Source organism: Mobula hypostoma, chromosome 1 (assembly GCF_963921235.1).
Source record: "Mobula hypostoma chromosome 1, sMobHyp1.1, whole genome shotgun sequence".
Lineage (NCBI taxonomy): Eukaryota > Metazoa > Chordata > Chondrichthyes > Myliobatiformes > Myliobatidae > Mobula > Mobula hypostoma.
In genome coordinates this window covers 141,359,983-141,380,315 of record NC_086097.1, presented here as the reverse complement: position 1 = coordinate 141,380,315, position 20,333 = coordinate 141,359,983, and the positions used below count along the sequence as shown (strand labels likewise).

The 20,333-nt window shown below is 45.3% G+C and overlaps 1 gene segment (V, D, J or C); it reads right to left on the bottom strand.

The window, feature by feature from the left end:
* Window positions 1-1,821: 1,821 nt before the first annotated feature.
* LOC134350992 (Ig gamma-1 chain C region, membrane-bound form-like) lies at window positions 1,822-13,952 on the bottom strand (the record flags this gene model as incomplete). The annotated part of the segment is given in 4 exon segments: window positions 1,822-2,287; window positions 5,090-5,167; window positions 6,750-7,067; window positions 13,658-13,952. Coding segments are annotated over 4 exon segments (825 nt in total), but the record flags the coding sequence as incomplete, so codon positions are not given.
* Window positions 13,953-20,333: the final 6,381 nt, after the last annotated feature.

The following is a 20,333-nucleotide window of genomic DNA, read 5'->3' as shown; positions in this document are numbered from 1 at the left end:
CTAATAAAAACCAATTACAGAGACAAAATTAATTTCTGTATTAAATCCCAATTCTGTCCATTGCTCAGAAAACACACTGATAGGCGCATACCCATTTCGAGTTTGGACAGTTTTCATTATTAACCTTGTTATTTTCGCCACAGATGCCACCCGCCCTGCTGAATGTTTGATTTTTATTTCAGATTTCCAGTACTTAAAGGTTATTTCTGTTTTATTTTTGACCGCTGAGATTAACGCGTTCAGATCAGCAGAGCCCGTTGTCCCCTGGATGTTGCAGTGAGTTTGTTTGTAAATATTGCGATAATCACTTTTTGGAGAGATGGTGCTGAGTGTTCTAAATAGTAATTGTAGATTAAGCTAGTTTTTTTTTCAGGCAGCATCGATGGAGAGGAATAAACAGCCGACGTTTGAGTCGAAATCCTTCATCAGGATCAGTTGTTCCCACAGAAGCTGCCTGGCCTGCTGAGTTCCTCTAGCATTTTGCGTGCATCACACCTCACTTTGAATCATGTTTCATCTATGAAATGCAGTTAAAGTAAAATGTGTGTATGTGTGTTGGGCTAATGTCAGGTTGGCTGAAGCTTAATGTAAATCATTTTAAATAGACGTTCACGATTCTAAATGGGTGGCTTCAGAGCTTTATTAGTACTTTTATTAGTTTTATTAGTACTTTATTCTATGTCAGCAGCCAACACATTAGGCCAGATAAATGTATTGGAGCGCAGTCAGAGCTAGTTTGGAAATCTGAAGCTGAATTGCGATGAATAGTCCTAGTACCTTTGATGAGCATCAGACTTTGATCTTTGTCTCTCGCCTCGATAGGCTAGGTCCGGGTATCCAAATAAATGATACGCACGTGGCTGTTTTTCCAGGCATACTAAAAAAAAATGTTGGAATTTTATACGTGTGTGTGTGTGTGTGTGTGTGTGTGTGGGGGGGGTGTATTTTAAACGAGTTGTCTGAAGCGGTTCAGAGAAGTTTTACTTTATCGGCTGGATTTTGGCAGAGAGGAGACGATTGAAACACATAAGACTGGTGGTAGTGGTGGGGGGGCGGGGGGGGGGGGTAGGTGGTGACCGGGTGGATGTGAGGAGGTTGACTCCTGCTTCTGGAACTAGAACCCGGATCTCCCTTTTAAAATAGAGAATCGTCCATGAAAACGGGAGCGGTGTTCTGCATTTCTCTCAGAGGGCCGTAGAAGCGGAGGTCTGAAAATTTTAAAGACAGGGCTGCCTGGGTTCTTAATGAGCAAGGGAGCGAAAGGTTACCTTGGGTATATTGAAGACAGAATCAGGATGTCTTAACCCTGCTCCAAGTGTGTATATACCGAGGGAAAGCTGCATTGTCAAGGGTACATTCTTGTATTTATAACTTAAGCCGAGGACCTCTATTTAAAGAGATGTGTCCAGGCTAAATCGCTCCGTCGAACATCGCCAACTGCTGACTGATACTCTGTTGAGCCGAAGTGGTTCCCTATTCCACGGGCTGGAGTTAACATAATAAGAAGCGGGGTGTAGTGTAAATTTAGGGGCGCTCTGCTCCTATCCCGAATTTTGTTGGGTTCATCCGAATCATGCTCAAGATACGCGTTTAAAACCGGTCTTGAACGCTAATAGCTTTCTCGTTTCCTTGGCCTTGTCACCTTCGACGCCTTATACGGGGCTTATTTTATTTCGCTTTTCAAGTTCTGATGAAGGGATTTCGACCTGAATATATTTCTCTATTCAGATGCTGTCTGACTTGGTGGGTGTTTTCAGTATTTTCTGCATGTTTCGTCAATAAAAACGAAGCCAATCACGAGTAAAGCATTGAAAGTCCAAAATAAATCTTACTGACTAGTTTATTGTCTGATTTACACAATGATAAATGCAAAATAACATGACAATATAAAAGCCGGCAAACTAATAGCAAACATTCAGCATTAAAAATCGCTTGAAGAACAACCCTAACCATTTTCCCACAAGAGGAAAACATGCTGCTGTTTCTAGCTATTTTGCACTGTAGTCACCCGGAAACTTGCCCCATCTCTCGCCCAAAAGCCATGTGGCTTGCAACAGGATGTAAAAATTCTTGGTATACCACGAAGAAATCAGAGGGAAAGCTTACACTGAAATGGAAGACATTATCAAACTATACATTGTTCGTAATGCGAGTTACGTTGACTTCTTCGTACCGCGGTACTCCATCTTGTAAACGACGAACGAAATGATGCAGCAGTATAACACGCTCTTCGTCAGTAGAGCGGTATATGTCACGATCGCGACCCGCAGTGAAGTGGAAGATGTTTCTAAATGAAAATTTTAAAGATGCAAAGTTATTAGCTTCTCGTTAATGTTTCTATGTAAAGACAAATATATTGGGCGTTGTAAAAGCCATGGCGCGGATAGCTGCCCCTTGGAAAATAGCAGCGGCTAAAGTTGTGTCCTGTAATGTCAACTACCCATGATCTGAAACCCTGTTTGACGTCTCATAAACACAAGAAATTCTGCAGATGCTGGAAATCCAGAGTAGCGCACGCAAAATGTTGGAGGAACTCAGCAGGTCTGTCAGGCAGTATTTATGGAAATGAATGAAGAATCGACGTTTCGAGGCAAGATCTGATGAAGGGTCTCGGTCCGAAACGTCGACTCTTTGTTCCTTTCCATAAATGCTAAACAGACAGACTTGATGAAATCTTACAGCATTTTAGACCATAAAACCTTAAGATATAGGAGCAGAAGTAGGCCATTCGGCCCATCGAGTCTGCTCCACCACCCAATCAGGGGCTGATCCAATTCTTACAGTCATCCCCACTCCCCTGCTTTCACCCCATACCCTTTGATGCCCTGGCTAATCAAGAACCTATCTGTCTCTGCCTTAAATACACCCAATGACTTGGCCTCCACAGCCGCTCGTGGCAACAAATTCCATAGATTTACCACTCTCTGACTAAAGTAATTTCTCCACACCTCAGTTCTAAATGGACGTCCTTCAATCCTGAAGTCTTGCCCTGTTGTCCTAGAATCCCCTACCATGGGAAATAACTTTGCCATATCTAATCTTTTCAGGCCTTTTAACATTCAGACTGTTTCTACGAGATCCCCCCTCATTCTCCTGAACTTCAGGGAATACAGCCCAAGACCTGCCAGATGTTCCTCATAGGCAACCCTATCCTTCCTGGAATTATTCTCGTGAATCTTCTCCAAGGTCAGTATATCCTTTCTAAAATAAGGAGCCCAAAACTGCACACAATACTCCAAGTGTGGTCTCACAAATGTCTTATGGAGCCTCAGCATCACATCCCTACTCTTATATTCCATACCTCTAGAAATGAATGCCAACATTACATTCGCCTTCTTCACAAGCATGTGCATTACCCTGTTTGGCATCTGTTTTTTTTTCCAGAGATAGGTGCAATTTATACCTACTTCACAAGTGCACGAAGTGAAAGCATTCTCGACTGTTTAGAAATGAATGAAGATGTGTTTTCTAAATATGTACTATTTATCTCCCGCAAAGGAACAGGAAAATCCCCCAAATGTTTCGTGCTGAAGAACTTTCTGCCAATTCCTTTATTATGTTTTTTAAAAATCTACTTTTAAAGGAAGTTCCGTTTGCTTGAATAGAATGTTCTTTTAGCGATACAGTTAATATATATATATAAACCTCCGTATGTATATAATAGTTTGTCTTCTATTTTTCCCCAAACAGTTGACGTGTACAATTCATGTTACCCAGGAGACTTATGTATTATCTTCAAATTTACTTCTTAAACTTTTTCACGGTCTAATTTGATCTATTCCTGTGTTATTTCTGTCATTTTATTTTTGGTAAGTATTTAGACAAAGCACTATTTTTTGTTATTTCGATGTCATCAGCAGTGAATGTATCATGATGCACCATGGTGTATGCATGGACGAGGTGCATATTTGATTAGGGGTCTATGTCTATGTCTACAATATTTTGACATCTCCTTTATTTTGATGTGTCTGCAGAATAATTTATTTCTTTCCTATTTCTTATTAATTAATTTTTTGGAGCTTCTTTTTAATTGTTTTCTATTTTCCATATTTTTTATTCCTGTTCCTCATCCTCATTCTTGATGTTCGTGCACTTAGATGTCTCTCTAAGTCGCCTTGGGGACAGTGAGTGCCAATGACTGGAGGTGTGTCTCACAAACTGCCAACCCGCTTTCTCTAAGGACATTACAGAGGCTGCTATAGCTTAGTAAGAACGCAGAAATTCATCTGGTCATTTTCTGGTGCTGGAAGTCAGCAGATTTATTTAGTACATTTATTAAGCACACTACAGCGTAAGAACAGGCCCTTCGTTCCATGTGGACTGTGACGAACGTGATGTCAAATTAAACGAAATTCCTTCTGCTTGAATATGATCCATATCCCTCTATTCTCACCTTCATGTCTCTCTTAAGGTTTGTTTAATGCCATTATCGTATTTAGCAGCCAATTCCAGACACCTATTACTGTTAAAAGATTTTCCTCACACATCTCCTTAAACAACCACCTCTTATCTTAAAGTTATGCCTTCTGGTATTTTATATTTCTACCATGGAGAAAAGACTACCTACCCAATCTTTGCCTCACATAATTGTTGTTTTTTTTAATATATAAATATTCCTTGATCTCTGGAGAAAATCACTGGCCACAGACTTCCAGTCAGAATAACACCCTTCCACTAGTACCTCATGTTTTCTGTGGGGAAGTCAATCCTGAATCCAAACTATTAAATCACCTCGGATTCCATGCATCTTAATCTTCTGGATCATTCTACCATAAGGGACCTTCTCGAAAGCATTACTAAAATCCGTGTAGACAGCTGCCCTAACCTCCTCAATCAGCTTCATCACCCTAAAAATACTAATTTAATTTTGTAAAACATAACTTGCTGCATACAAAACCATGTTGACTGTTCCTAATTAGCTTATGTTTTTTCGTTGTCCCCAAGAATCTTCTCCCATAGGTTCCCTATCACTGACATGAGCTCAGCTTCACCGTTTGAGGGACTGCACTATTTACTACTGCGCACAGACTGGATTATATATGGGACTGGATTATATATGGATTATCCTAAAATATGAAACAGTGATTACCTTCATCCGTGCTCTTCTGTAATTCTTCCTCGGCGGATGGACAGGTGGCTGCTCCATGATCATTGTTTTCGGAAGTAGCTACAGGGTGGCAAAGCGAAAAAAATAAACAGAAACCTTATTTAAAATGATCCGCAAATCGGGACTGGGTAAATGAGTGCGGAACCGAACTACTGGCATTGGTGGGTGCATTAACTGATGTTTATTGGGGCACATCTCGTTAACCCTCAGCTCGACTATCCCCACGCTGCTCCCTCCGGACCCAGTCTGTGCCGAAACGATGCTGCAAGTAACTGCCCAATCCCGCACATTTTACACGGAATCCCATACAGACCTGCTCACCTAGAGAATGTCCCCGCTTGCGCTCTAAAGCCAAAACAAATGACATTTACAACTTGCTGCCACATTCCCTTCCGCCGAGGTTACGCACGGGAGAATGCAGCAGAAATGAAATCCCACTTTTTTTTTGGCGTGTGCGTCCGTGATGATGGATTTTTCATGGCTTTTTACAAGGCGCGGAGCGAGAGAGAGACTGTGTGGCGCGCCACTCCTGACACAGACATTTGCGCAGTATTTTCCCTTTATTTTACGAGGTCGAGACAGTCAACCCGGCACGGATGTAAAGCGTACTCGGGGGCAGACCCGGTTAGTTTCGAACCCGACAACCTCCGCTCCAGGGTTCGGCGCCGATGTCATTGCGCCACCAGCCGGCCCAAAATCCCACTCTAGTGGGTGGCTTATCATCTTTATGTCATTTGAATCTCAAATATGGGAGTATTTCGGAGAACATTTGTAACTTTGGACTCCAGCCAAATTCCGGCGTCGGAAGAAAATTCACGCTTATAATTTGAAACTGGAAAGTCATTGATGTCTGTATATCTAATACCATTCCTGTTGTTATATTTAATCGCTCTGTGATTATATAGCATTTGGTCTGTCCGACATTGGGTTCGGAGCCGGGTGGCAAACAATGTTCTATCTATTCTTCTTTACAACTGTACAGCAATTTAAATTAGTTTCGGAATATACATACTATGAATATTTTGAATGAAAACGTCAGCGTTCAGCGGGCCGGCGGTTGATTAACAATCAGCTGTCGACTTACAATCTGTGTTTGTTGTTACAATTTGTAACGGTGCTGTGTAAACACTGACAACCTTAAAACTCTAAAATGTTTCAAAATAAATGGTTGTGGTGCGTTTATTATGGAATAATATGGACTATTTTCATTAACACAATTAATTACAGGGTATTTCACAATTATATTAACAGATTTCAAAATTATATTAATATAATCTCAAAATTATATTAACTTTATATAAAAGCAAACTCCAACAGCGCGGCAATAAGGGCCAATGCGTGGGATTATTTCAGTTACTGCGAGACCGGATACCCACGTAGTTTAGAGAGAACAGTGTTGGTGAATTGGAGGAAAATGGAGTAAGTTTGATAGGGAACTTCAAGCCAACTGACCACACCAAAGTGCATTAAATGGAGGGCAACGGTATAATTTTATCAGCGCTGCTTCTTGGAAATATATTTAATAAGACAAATTTAAGGGCTACAATTACAAGGGGTTCATCTAAAGTTGAAACTGCACAGGACAGATGAAAAATAAGAATAGAATTTGCATAAATTGTGCGAAATTAGCTGTGGACCTTACCGCTTCTAATTGCACTGCTAGTTGATACTTTTTTCTCGCTTCCGGTCTCGTGCCCCACCTTGCAAGTGATCGTTTGCTTGTTCCATTCGTCTTTGGAGATTTCCACGCGGCTAATCAGCGAGTAGTTACCATTGCTCATTTTCTTCACCGGCTCTGTCAGAATTTTTCGATTTTGGGTTGCAGGGACTTCCCAGTCGACTTTGATCACTTCGGGGAAGAAGTTGGTCACCAGGCAAGCCACAAAAAATTTATCCTTTTCAACCAGATCCTTACGATCGGGTGGGAAAATACGAAGTATCGGAGGCTGGGGTTTCACATCTATTTGTAAAAATATGATGCTTTACAGTGATTATAAATTCCAACATCGACACCTACACGAGCGGCTGCGGACAGGATGAAACAATTTGAAATCTAACGGTGATTAAAAAAAATCTGAGGAGATTTACTTTGGAATGAAATTTGTAGAAAATAAACATAATGCGACAATTATGGAAGTTTTGGTACTTACTAAAGCAGGTGCTTACCGTTCTAGGAGAGCCTGGGAGGAGCAGCAGAGATAAGGTGAATGCACTCAGTCTTTGCCCCAGAGAAGGGGCATCAATAAATAGGGTAGGGAAGAGGTAATAGGTTAGTGAAGGCAGAGATATTTAACAGGTTCTTGAGGGTCAACTCCTCTACATAGCGGGCAGTCCATAAATGGAACGAGTTGTTGAAGAGGTTGAAGCAGGTGCAATAACAATACTTAAAAGACAGCCGAACATGGAAGCGACAGTTTTAGAAAGATATCAAGGATAAACGATATGGACGGGCATCTTGAGATGCATGGGTGGGATCTTTAATAATACTAGGGACCCTACTTATGCAGCGCTCCTGATAAATGGTCCTAGGAGAAGAAGTCATTTGAAACACATCGTAGTCATGCATTCACCATGAAGTACAATGATATCTGCCTGTGGAAATTATTAGCCTTTACCAAATCTACTCCTTTATTTCAATGATATTATTAATAACAAAGTGATTGAAAATGTAAAGAAGACCACCATGGTTCTGTTATTGGCAGTAAAATGGCTGCTGACTGAACAGATAAATGCTCTCATAGATTGAAATGGCTTCCTATTGAACACACATTTAATGGGATTTATTTTTGTGCTGTATGACTCTACGAAATAAATTCAAGGCCCTGTGGAGAGAATTATGCAAAAGAGGCTTTTGGGACAGCACAGGTCGGACAGGACGAATATCTTCGTCCTCAGTATGATACAGTAGCTCTTAAGCCCGCTGCTTCGTTGCCGGCCATCAGGTACCAATCGAAACTTATTCCATCTTTGTAGTGCCCCCCCCCTTTATAGACAGCGTTTTTTCCTACAGAGTATGTAGCATCCATTCCCATGTATGTCAATTAGGTCCTCATCAGCCTTCATCATTCCAAGGAAAACAAGGTCATTCTGTCCATTCTCCCTTCATAACAGAAAGCTTTCATCCCAGATAACCTGTGGTGAATGACCTAGGTGCTCTCCCCAGTGCAATTACAGTGGCATGCAAAAGTTTGGGCACCCCTGGTCAAAATTTCTGCTACTGTGAATAGCTAAGCGAGTAAAAGATGAACTGATTTCCAAAAGGCATAAAGTTAAAGATGACACATTTCTTTAATACTTTAAACAAGAAAACTTTTTTATTTCCATCTTTTACAGTTTCAAAATAACAAAAAAAGGAAAAGGGCCCGAAGCAAGAGTTTGGGCACCCTGCATGGTAGTACTTGGTAACACCCCCTTTGGCAAGTATCGCAGCTTGTAAACGCTTTTTGTAGCCAGCTAAGAGTCTTTCAGTTCTTGTCTGGGGGATTTTCGCCCATTCTTCCTTGCAAAAGGCTTCCAGTTCTGTGAGATTCCTGGGTCGTCTTGCATGCACTGCTCTTTTGAGGTCTAATCAGAGATTCTCGATGATGTTTAGGTCAGGGCACTATGAGGGCCACGGCAAAACCTTCAGTTTGCGACTCTTGAGGTAGTCTATTGTGGATTTTGAGTTGTGTTTAGGTTCATTATCCTGTTGTAGAAGCCATGTTCTTTTCATCTTCGGCTTTTTTTTTACAGACGGTGTGATGTTTGCTTCCAGAATTTGCTGGTATTTAATTGAATTCATTCTTCCCTCTACCAGTGAAATGTTCCCCGTGCCACTGGCTGCAACACAAGCCCAAATATGATAGATCCACCCCCGTGCTTAAGAGTTAGAAAGGGGTTCTTTTCATGAAATTCTGCACCTTTTTTCTCCAAACATACTTTTCCTCATTGCGGCCAAAAAGTTTTTTTTTGCAAATGTATGTTTAGAGAATGAGCAAAGGTATGTTTAGAGAAAAAAAAGGTGCAGAATTTCATGAAAAGAACCCCTCTCCAACTGTTAAGCATGGGGGTGGATCATTCATGATTTGGGGTTGTGTTGTAGCCAGTGGCACGGGGAACATTTCACTGGTAGAGGGAAGAATGAATTCAATTAAATACCAACACAATTCTGCAAGCTGACATCACACCGTCTGTAAAAAAGCCGAAGGTGAAAAGAGGATGGCTTTTACAACAGAATAATGAACCTAAACACACCTCAAAATCCACAATGGACTACCTCAAGAGGCGCAAGCTGAAGGTTTTGCCGTGGCCCTCACAGTCCCCTGACCTAAACATCATCGAGAATCTGTGAATAGACCTCAAAAGAACAGTGCATGCAAGACGGCCCAAGAATCTCACAGAACTAGAAGCCTTTTGCAAGGAAGAATGGACGAAATCCCCCAAACAAGAATTGAAAGTCTCTTAGCTGGGTCCAAAAAGTGTTTACAAGCTGTGATACTTGCCAAAGGGGGTGTTACTAAGTACTGACCATGCAGGGTGCCCAAACTTTTTCTTTGGGCCCTTTTCCTTTTTTATTATTTTGAAACTGTAAAAGATGGAAAAAAAGTTTTCTTGCTTAAAATATTAAAGAAATGTGTCATCTTTAACTTTATGCCTTTTGGAAATCAGTTCATCTTTTACTCGCTTAGCTATTCACAGTAACAGAAATTTTGACCAGGGGTGCCCAAACATTTGCATGCCACTGTGTACCCATCCTGTAGTTTGATGACTGGAACTGCACATGATATTCCAGCTGTGGCCCAGCGTTTTTATAGAGTTGTACCATTTCCATGCACTTATATTCTATGTCCCGATTAATGCAAATGCTCGGTATACCTTCTCAGCTGATTTATCAATCCGTGCTTGGATCTTGGACATATACAGTAAGGGTCTTCTATTCTTTAGTGCTTTCAAGGACCCTGTCAATCACTGCGAATGTTTCAGCCATGCGAACATGCACCGCATAAACTCACATTTTTCAGTAGTCAAGCCTATTAGCCATTCCCCGCGCATCTGATTAACTGACGGATTTCACTATGCGGCAGAAGACACTTCACCATCGTTAATTTTCGTGTTATCTACAAACTTACCATCCCTACCTCCTACTTTCACATCCAGATCATTATGTGCTCAACAAACAGCAGTGGTCCCATCTTTGGTACCCGTGAAACACTACAAGTCACAAGATCACAATACAACATAGAACGGTAGGGCACAGGAACGGCCTCTTTGGCCCACAATATTGTGTTAAACCATTTAAACTAGTAACTAAATGCCTAACTAAACTAATCCCTTCTACCTACACAATAGCCATGTAGCCTCGTTTTCTGCACACCACGCGCCTATCCACGGGCCTCTTAAATATTTTTTATTTGCCTCTACTACCATCTCTGTCAGCACATTCGAGGGAACCACCGCTCTCCGTGCAAAACAACATTATCCTGCATATTATTGAACTTAGCCCTCCTCAAATGAAATGCTCGCTCCTGGTATTAGACATTTCGACCCTGGTAAATGTTCTACCAGTGTAAACAGTAAATGCCACCCAAATCTTATAAACTTCGATCAGGTCTCCCGTCAGCCCGCATCACTCCAGAGAAAACAACCCAAGATTGTTCCAACGGTCCTTATCGAAGATAGTTTCTAATCCAAGCAACATCCTAGTAAACCTCTTCAACCTCCCGTCCAAAGCCCCCACTTCCTTCCGATAACGGGCGATGACAATTTAATAGAATACTCCAGATGCTACAGTTTTATTAAGTTGTGATATTACTTCCCGACTTTTGAACTCAATGCCTCGACTCGTAAAGGCAAACACGCGTTGCGCCATATTTATCGCCCGATCAACTTGTGCAGCCACTTTCAGGGAAGTATGTACTTGGACTCCATGATGCACCTCTTAACAGTCTTGCCATAAACACTATCTCCGTACATTTAATCTACCAAAGTGCAACCCTTCGCATTTGGCCAGATTAATCTCCATCTGCCATTTCTCCACCCAGATCTGCAACTGGTGTGTATGCTGCTCTGTACTATCCACAACGCCAATCTTTTTCACGACTCCTTGAACCGTCATGTACAACGGCTCATCTGAACCGAGGGGGGATGTCCAGAGTACTCTATTCTACATTTTCATCAAGGTCATTGAAACAAGCAGACAAGGAAGCAACTAAAAAAAAAATGACTGAGAGGGAAACAATAGATACATAAATAATAGACAGATAAATAATAAGTAAATAAATGAATGGAGAGATAAATAAATAATTAACGAATTAAACGAATGAATAGATGAATACATTAATCAATAACCTGAACAACAGAGGTCCAAATACAAATCCCTACGAAATACCTCTAGTCTCGGACCTCCAGGTCCCATCGACCACTGCTGTCTGTCTTCGATGTGTGTGCTAATTCTGAATGCAAACGGCCAGGTTACCGTGGATCCCGTGAATCTTAATCTACTGTATGAGCCTACTGTGAGGGGGCATTAGCAAACGCCTTACTGAAATCTAACCATCCACTATTCTACCTTCATCAATCACTTTTTCACCTCCTCAAAAACTCAATCAAGTTAATCAGAAATGACCTACCAGAACGAAGTTATACTGACAGTTCCTAACTCCGCCATGGTTTGTCAAGTATTCATAAAATCCCCTTTAAAATCTTAAATTAACAATCTTTTCCAAATTGTAAGCATAACCATCGATCACCAAGCAAATATTGGATGTAAATTGCTAAATACCCCTCGATCCTATGCACTTTGCTTGTGCATTTCGCTGAATGGAATAGCAGCCAGTTTCTCTGTAATGTTACCCGCCAGGCGTTTTCAAGTTAGAACCAATGTGCTGCCAATTTGCAGTTAATCTTTTCTCAACTGAGTGGAGAAGTTAATAATATCTTGGACTGAGGCGACTCACTCTCTTAACTGAAGCAATTAACCTATGTCTGAATATAGAGATCTGCTCAGATGAAACCCACGATTCAACCTCTGCTTTCAGCATGTGCCTGGAACCCTTCTCTCCTGAGGGCCATCTCTTTGGGTTTTCACAACCCGAGATTCTAAACTAGAAACTGAGCAAAGTTATTAACTATTTGAGACCTTGCTCACACTCTGCTGCGGAATAAAAAGGGCAATTCCACAATAGGTTTTTGGCGGCGGGAAGTTACAAAATGCTCACCGTCTCAGAGCCCAAAAAGTATCCCTGAAACTAAGTCGATTAAACTTTGAGCTACTTTTGAGAAACTGAAATAACGAATCCTGACAAGAGCTGTGTTTGAAACTGCTGTTAATTATGTGTGATCTGATTCCTTCAACGTTTAGTGGATTGGAAGACTTGCGGAAGACCACCGCCGATTAAAACTGACATTTTTTACGGAGGCTTTAGCAAGAAACAGTCAGGCTCCCTTGCGGGGAAACAAAGCCGTAACCAAAAGCTCGAACGTGGAAACCAGCGACGATCTATCTATTCTGCACCCACTCAAGCAGCTTTGGGGGTTTTCGGCCAATTAACTGCAGACTTCCAAGAAAATCTGCAACATGTGACTAGTTTAAAGACGAGCTGATTTCAGAAAGTGTACAAAATGCTTTAGAGACATACAAACGTAAAGCGCTGGGAAAAAAGAAACAGTTAATTCTTTAGGTCGGAGGTGGGCCTTCGATCAGTAACATTAAGTGTTTCTCTCTTCACAAATGCATTACTATTTCAGATTTCCAGAATTTACTTTTCTAACGTTTTAAATATTTGGGTTGGAGCAACACGGTCCCTCTCTGCAAATTTGGCTTCCTACAAACTTTGCAATAATTTGTGGGTACTGACCGCCACTCTACCTTCCAGAGGCATTGAATGATTTGTTTAACGTTACCGAACTCTCGGCTTACTTTAGAAGTGCGGCGCTTGTTATAGAATTGCCATCAGCAACGCGAAAGTCGACCCAAATGGTCGAAATCACAATCTCCCTGAGTTTCGCTGTGACACAATACATTATCATCATCTTATTCCATCGCTTTCGCGCTACCAAATTTAGTAATATTGGCGGGATTAAAACAAATGGAGGTTAAATCGTTTGTGTAGGTTTGTCTAGTGCAAACCCCGAAGATATTTCCCCCCAAACCCTTTGCATCGAAACAGCTCCAAGGGATCCCATCAGAAGCCTGATTCTCAGCGGGAGGATTCGCACCCAGACTTCATCTCTACATCCTTCGACTTCCCATCCATTCCCCGCTCTCTAATCTGCTCACCCTCTCTCCCTCATTGGCCACCCTTAAGGAGTTGGAACCTTCAACAGTTCACCCCCGTTCGCTGGGGCACACCAGACTTACCTGTGACGAAGAGCCGAGTCCCGCCGCCGAATATTTTTCTCCAAGTACCAGAGGTGGCACAATGTTCAACGCTTATACAATAACCAACCCGGCCCTAAATAAACTCTAAGCAAAACTATGAACTCTCTCGTAAACCTAGCCCTCATCTATCCTCGCTAGTAACCAAGTTACTTGAGAGCGTGAGTATGTTTCGGAAAGTTCCAGAGGCTTACCTGTGACGATGAGTTTGGTTCCCGTACCAAAGTGTAGTATATTACCATCATCACGGTGATACACCCCTTGACAAGAACGTCCCTTGCCATCAGAGTACTTGCACCTGCCGGTTACTGACTGAAACAGCTCTTCCCGGTAAATTCGGATCTCCCTGATACGAATCTTAACCGGATACAAGGAGCAACTTTTAAAATAACCATCATTTGAGTAATAGCCAAGAAGGTATCCGATGGCTCCTTTATTGTATGGAAGATTCCACGCACCAATCTGCAGTGTCGTTGCAGAATTAAGCCATTCGGCCCATCGAGTCTGCTGCACATACGATCATGGCCGATTTATGATCCCCCTCAACCCCATTCTCCTCTTCTCCCAGTAACCGTTGACACTCTCATCAGTCAAGAAACCCATCGACCTCCGCTTTAAATAGACTCAATGTCGGCCTCCACAGCCGTCCCAGGCAATGAATTCCACAGATGCCCCACCCTCTGGCTAAAGAGATTCTTCCGCATCTCTGTAATAAAGGGACGTCCTTGCATTCTGAGGCTGTGCCCGCTGGTCCTAGACTCTCCCTCTATAGGAAACATCCTCTCCCCATCCACTCTGTCCAGACCTTTCAATATTCCATACGTTTCAATGAGATCTTCTCTCATTCTTCTAAACTCCAGTGAGTACAGACCCAGAGCCATCAAATGTTCCTCACCCGTTAACCTTTTCATTTGCCTTCATTACTACATACACAACCAATTTAGTGATTCTTGACGTCCCTTCCCATCAGAGTGCTTGCACCTGCCGGTTACTGACTGAAACAGCTCTTCCCGGTAATGTCTGCACAATCGATTCAGATGCCTCTTTCAGAATCCTGGGGTGTAGTCCAACTGATCCAGCAGATGTATCTACCTTCAGACCTTTCAGCTTCCTAAGCACCATCTCCTTAATAATAGCAACTGCACTCACTTCCCCCTAAGACTCTCGCATTTCTGGCATTCTGCTAGTGTCTTCCACAGTGAAGACTGATCCAAAATACTTAAGTTCATCGGTCATTCCTTTGCCCCAGATTAGTGCCTCTCCAGTGTCATTTTCCAGTGGTCTGATAACTACTCTCGTCTCTCTTTTACTCTTTATATATCTGAAAAAAAAGTTTTGTATATTCTTGTACGTCATTGGCTAACTTATCTTCATATTTAATCTTTCCCCTCCTTATGGGTTTTTTAGATACTTCCCGTTGTTTTTTTTAGAAGGGGCCACAGTAGCGTAGTGGTTAGTGCGACGCCTTTACAGCTCGGGGCATTCCGCAGTTCGGAGTGCAACTCTAGCACCGTTCGGAAAGGATTCTCTGTGTGTCCTCCACATGGAATATATAGGTTTTCTCCAGATCCTCCAGTTTTCTCCAATAGTCCAAAGACCTACCAGGTAGATTAATTGGCAATTGTGGTTAGGTTATAGTTAATTTGGTTTGTCGGGGGATGCTGGGACTGTGTAGCCCGAAGAACCGGAAGGGTCTATGCCGCGCTGTAATGCTAAATAAATAGATAAATAAATAAAGCATGCCAATCTTCTATACCATTTCTTATATACCATTTCTTTTCCTTTTAAGCTTCTTTAATTTCCTTTGTCAGCCATAGTTCCCCTCATTCTCCCTTTAGAATATCAAGCAACACACATAAAAACTGCTAGTGAACGCAGCAGGCCAGGCAGCATCTCTAGGAAGAGGTACAGTCGACGTTTCGGGCCGAGACCCTTCGTCAGGACTAACTGAAAGAAAAGATAGTATGAAATTTGAAAGTGGGAGCGGGAGAGGGAGATCCGAAATGATAGGAGAAGACAGGAAGGGGAGGGATGGAGCTAAGAGCTGGAAAGTGATTGGCAAAAGGGGTATGAGAGGATCATGGGACGGGAGGCCTAGGGAGAAAGAAAAGGGGGAGGGGAGAAGCCCAGAGGATGGGCAAGGAGTATAGTGAGAGGGGCAGAGGGAGAAAAAGGAGAGAATAATAATAATAATAATAATAATAAATAGATAAATAACGGATGGGGTACGAAGGGGAGGTGGGGCATTAACGGAAGTTAGAGAAGTCATTGTTCATGCCATCAGGTTGGAGGCTACCCAGACGGAAAATGAGGTGTTCTTCCAACCTGAGTGTGGCTTTATATTTACAGTAGAGGAGGCTGTGGATAGACATATCAGAATGGGAATGGGACGTGGAATTAAAATGTATGGCCACTGGGAGATCTTGCTTTCTCTGGCGGACAGAGCGGAGGTGTTCAGCGAAACGGTCTCCCAGCCTGCGTCAGGTCTCGCCAATATATAGAACACCGCAGCGCGAGCATCGGACGCAGTATATCACCCCAGCCGACTCACAGGTGAAGTGTCGTCTCAACTGGAAGGATTGTCTGGGCCCCAGAATGCTGGTGAGGGAGAAAGTGTAAGGGCATGTGTTGTCATAGGATGGACGCTGGGGACGGACCCAAGTGCAAGACACAGACACTGAAGTACTAGGGACAGGACTAGGATACAGGGTGAGGGCTGGACATGGACACGAAAACCAGGAACCTGGAACAGGACTGGAAAAGAGAGCTAGGAGCCCGGGCTTGGACTCCGAGCCAGAGACTGGACAAGGACCCAATACCTGGGTCTTGCCTCTGGCTCGGACCCCAGATCTAGGCAAGGACGTCACTTGGCTGGCAGGCAGGATGAGGCTGGAGACTTGAGGCGAGGCTTGAGACTAGAGACCTGAGGCGAGGCTTGAGACTAGAGGCGAGGCTTGAGACTAGAGACCTGAGGCGAGGCTTGAGACTAGAGACCTGGAGCGAGGCTTGAGGCTTGGGGTGTTGAAGCTCCTCCTGGGCAGAGGGCGGAACTCCTGGGCAGGGTACGGAACTCATGGGCAGGGCGGGGTACTCCTGGGCAAGGCACAGAACTCCTGGGCAGGGCGGGGTACTCCTGGGCAGGGCGTGGAACTCCTGGGCAGGGTGCGGATCTCCACCCGACCGAGGCAAGGGACAGGAAGGGACAGAAGCAACCGTAGGGTAATGGCAAGACGGCTTGGCTTACCCGACGGAGGCAAGGGACAGGAAGGGAGCTACGTACAGGGTGGCTCCAAGACAAGAGTACAGGCGAGGTGAGGCGAGAGTTACCGGCAAGACAAAGCAGGGCTTCAGGCGAGGAAACAGAAGGCAGGGGAAGGGATACAAGGAGTAAGGACAAGAACAATCCAGCAGCCACGCCCTGGTCTCTGGAGGTATTTATGCAACCAGCTCCAACGAGAATCAGATGCCTCAATTAGTGCTCAACAGGAACAGAAACAGGGTAGACAGGAAAACCTGGAGCAAGGGTTAAGGACCAGACAGTGAACCGGAATGTGGACTTCACGGACCGGACTATGATAGTATCCCCCCCCCCCCCCCGCGTGCGGGAGCCTCTTGGCAACCAAATAGGCTATCCAGACTATAGACGACCTGGGCGGGTGCGAGGGTATTTAACAGCAGGGAACCCCGGGTGGCAAGAGGAAAACGACGGTGTCTGTGTCGCTGGGTCCATGGTTGGCTGGATTGTTCTGTCACAGGATGGGCGCTGGGGACGGACCCAAGTGCAAGACACAGACACTGACGTACTAGGGACAGGACCAGGACAGAGGGTGAGGGCTAGGACATGGACACGAAAAACGGGAACCCGGAACAGGGCTGGAAATGAAAGATAGGAGCCCGGGCTTTGACTCCGACCCAGAGACTGGACAAGGACTCAGTACCTGGGTCTTGCCTCTGGCTCGGACCCCAGAACGAGGCAAGGACGTGACTTGGCTGGCAGGCAGGATGAGACTAGAGACCTGAGGCGAGGCTTGAGACTAGAGACCTGAGGCCAGGCTTGAGACTCGAGGCCTGAGGCGAGGCTTGAGACTAGAGACCTGAGGCGAGGCTTGAGACGACAGACCTGAGGCGAGGTTTAATAATAGAGACCTGAGGCGAGGCTTGAGACGAGAGACCTGAGGCGAGGTTTGGCTACAGACTAGAGGCGAGGCTTAGCTAGAGACCTGAGGCGAGACTTGGCTAGAGACTTGAGGTGAGGGTTGGCTAGAGACTTGAGGCGAGGGTTGGCTAGAGACTTGAGGCGAGGCTTGAGACTAGAGACTTGAGGCTTGGGGTCTTGAAGCTTGGCTTGGGGCGAGGCTCGAGACTTGGGGTCTTGAAGCTCCTCCTGGGCAGGGCGTGGAACTCCTGGGCAGGGCGCGGATCACCTGGGCAGAGCGCGGAACTCCACCCGACGGAGGCAAGGGACGGGAAGGGACAGAACCAACCATCGGGTAATGGCAAGACGGCTTGGCTTACCCGACCGAGGCAAGGGACAGGAAGGGAGCTAGGTACAGGGTGGCTCCAAGACAATACTACAGGCGAGGCGAGGTGAGAGTTACCGGCAAGACAAGGCAGGGCTTCAGGCGAGGAAAAAGAAGGCAGGGGAATGGATACAAGGAGTAAGGACAAGAACAATCCAGCAGCCACGCCCTGCTCTCTGGAGGTATTTATGCAACCAGCCCCAACGAGAATCAGCTGCCTCAATTAGTGCTCAACAGGAACAGAAACATGGTAGACAGGATAACCTGGAGTAAGTGTCGATGGACCGGACCGTGAACCGAAATGCGGACTTCATGGACCGGACCATGACAGTACCCCACCCCGCCTCTATGGGAGCCTCCTGGCGACCAAACAGGCTATCCAGACTATGGATGACACGGGCGGGTGCGAGGGTATTTAACAGCAGGGAACCCCGGGTGGCAAGAGGAAAACGACGGTGTCTGTGTCGCTGGGTCCATAGTTGGCTGGATTGTTCTGTCATAGGATGGGCGCTGGGGAGGGACCCAAGTGCAGACACAGACACTGAAGTACTAGGGACAGGACTAGGATAGAGGGTGAGGGCTAGCACATGGACACAAAAAACGGGAATCTGGAACAGGACTAGACATGAGAGATAGGAACCCAGGCTTTGACTCTGAGCCAGAGACTGGACAAGGACCCAGCACCTGGGTCTTACCTCTGGCTCGGACCCCAGAACGAGGCAAGGAAGTGACTTGGCTGGCAGACAGGACGAGACTAGAGACCTGAGGCGAGGCTTGAGACTAGAGAACTGAGATGAGGCTTGAGACTCGAGGGCTGAGGCGAGGCTTGAGACTAGAGACCTGAGGCGAGGATTGAGACTAGAGACCTGAGGCGAGGCTTGAGTTGAGAGACCTGAGGCAAGGCTTGAGACTAGAGACCTGAGGCGAGGATTGGCTAGAGACTAGAGGCGAGGCTTGGCTAGAGACCAGAGGCGAGGCTTGGCTAGAGACCTGATGCAAGGCTTGGCTAGAGACTTGAGGTGAGGGTTGGCTAGAGACTTGAGGTGAGGGTTGGCTAGAGACTTGAGGCGAGGCTTGGCTAGAGACTTGAAGTGAGGCTTGAGACTAGAGACTTGAGGCGAGGATTGAGGCTTGGAGTCTTGAAGCTTGGCTTGGGGCGAGGCTCGGGGCTTGGGGTCTTGAAGCTCTACTTGGGGCGCGGCTTGAAGCTTGTGGTGTTGAAGCTCCTCCTGGGCAGGGCGCGAAACTCCTGGGCAGGGCACAGAACTCCCGTGCAGGGCGCGGTATTCCTGGGCAGGGTGCGGAACTCCTGGGCAGGGGCGGTACTCCTGGGCAGGGCGTGGATCTCCACCCGACGGAGGCAGGGGACAGGAAGGGACAGAACCAACCGTCGGGTAACGGCAAGATGGCCTGACTTACCCGGCGGAGGCGAGGGACAGGAAGGGAGCTAGGTACAGGGTGGCTTCAAGAGAAGACTACAGGCGAGGCTAGGCGAGAGTTACCGGCAAGACAAGGCAGGGCTTCAGGCGAGGAAACAGAAGGCACGGGAATGGATACAAGGAGTAAGGACAAGAACAATCCAGCAGCCACGCCCTGCTCTCTGGAGGTATTTATGCAGCCAGCTCCAACGAGAATCAGGTGCCTCAATTAGTGCTCAACAGGAACAGAAACAGGGTAGACAGGAAAACCGGGAGCAAATGTCGATGGAGCGGACCATGAACTGGAATGTGGTCTTCACGGACCGGACCATGACATGTGTAGCACTTGTTCTGCTTACAAAGATAAGTGCTGGGAGGCAGATCAGTGGGAAGGGATGGGGGTGGGGACGAATGGACAAGGGTGTCGCGTAGGGAGTGATCCCTGCAGCAAGCAGTGTGGGGGGGGAGGGAAAGATGTGCTTAGTGGTGGGATCCCATTGGAGGTGGCGGAAGTTACAGAGAACTATATGTTGGACCCAGAGGCTGGTGGGGTGGTAGGTGAGGACAAGGGAAACCCTATTCCTAGTGGGGTGGCGGGAGGATGGGGTGAGAGCAGATATGAGTGAAATGGGAGAGATGCGTTTGAGAACAGACTTGATGGTGGAGGAAGGGAAGCCCCTTTCTTTAAAAAAGGAGGACGTGGAATGAAAAGCCTCATTCTGAGAGCTGATGCGGTGGAGTCGGAGGAATTGCGAGAAGGGGATGGCATTTTTGCAAGAGACAGGGTGAGAAGAGGAATAGTCCAGGTAGCTGTGAGAGTCCGTAGGCTTATAGTAGACAACAGTAGATAAGCTGTCTCCAGAGATAGAGACAGAAAGATCAAGAAAGGGGAGGGAGGTGTCAGAAATGGACCAGGTAAACTTGAGGGCAGG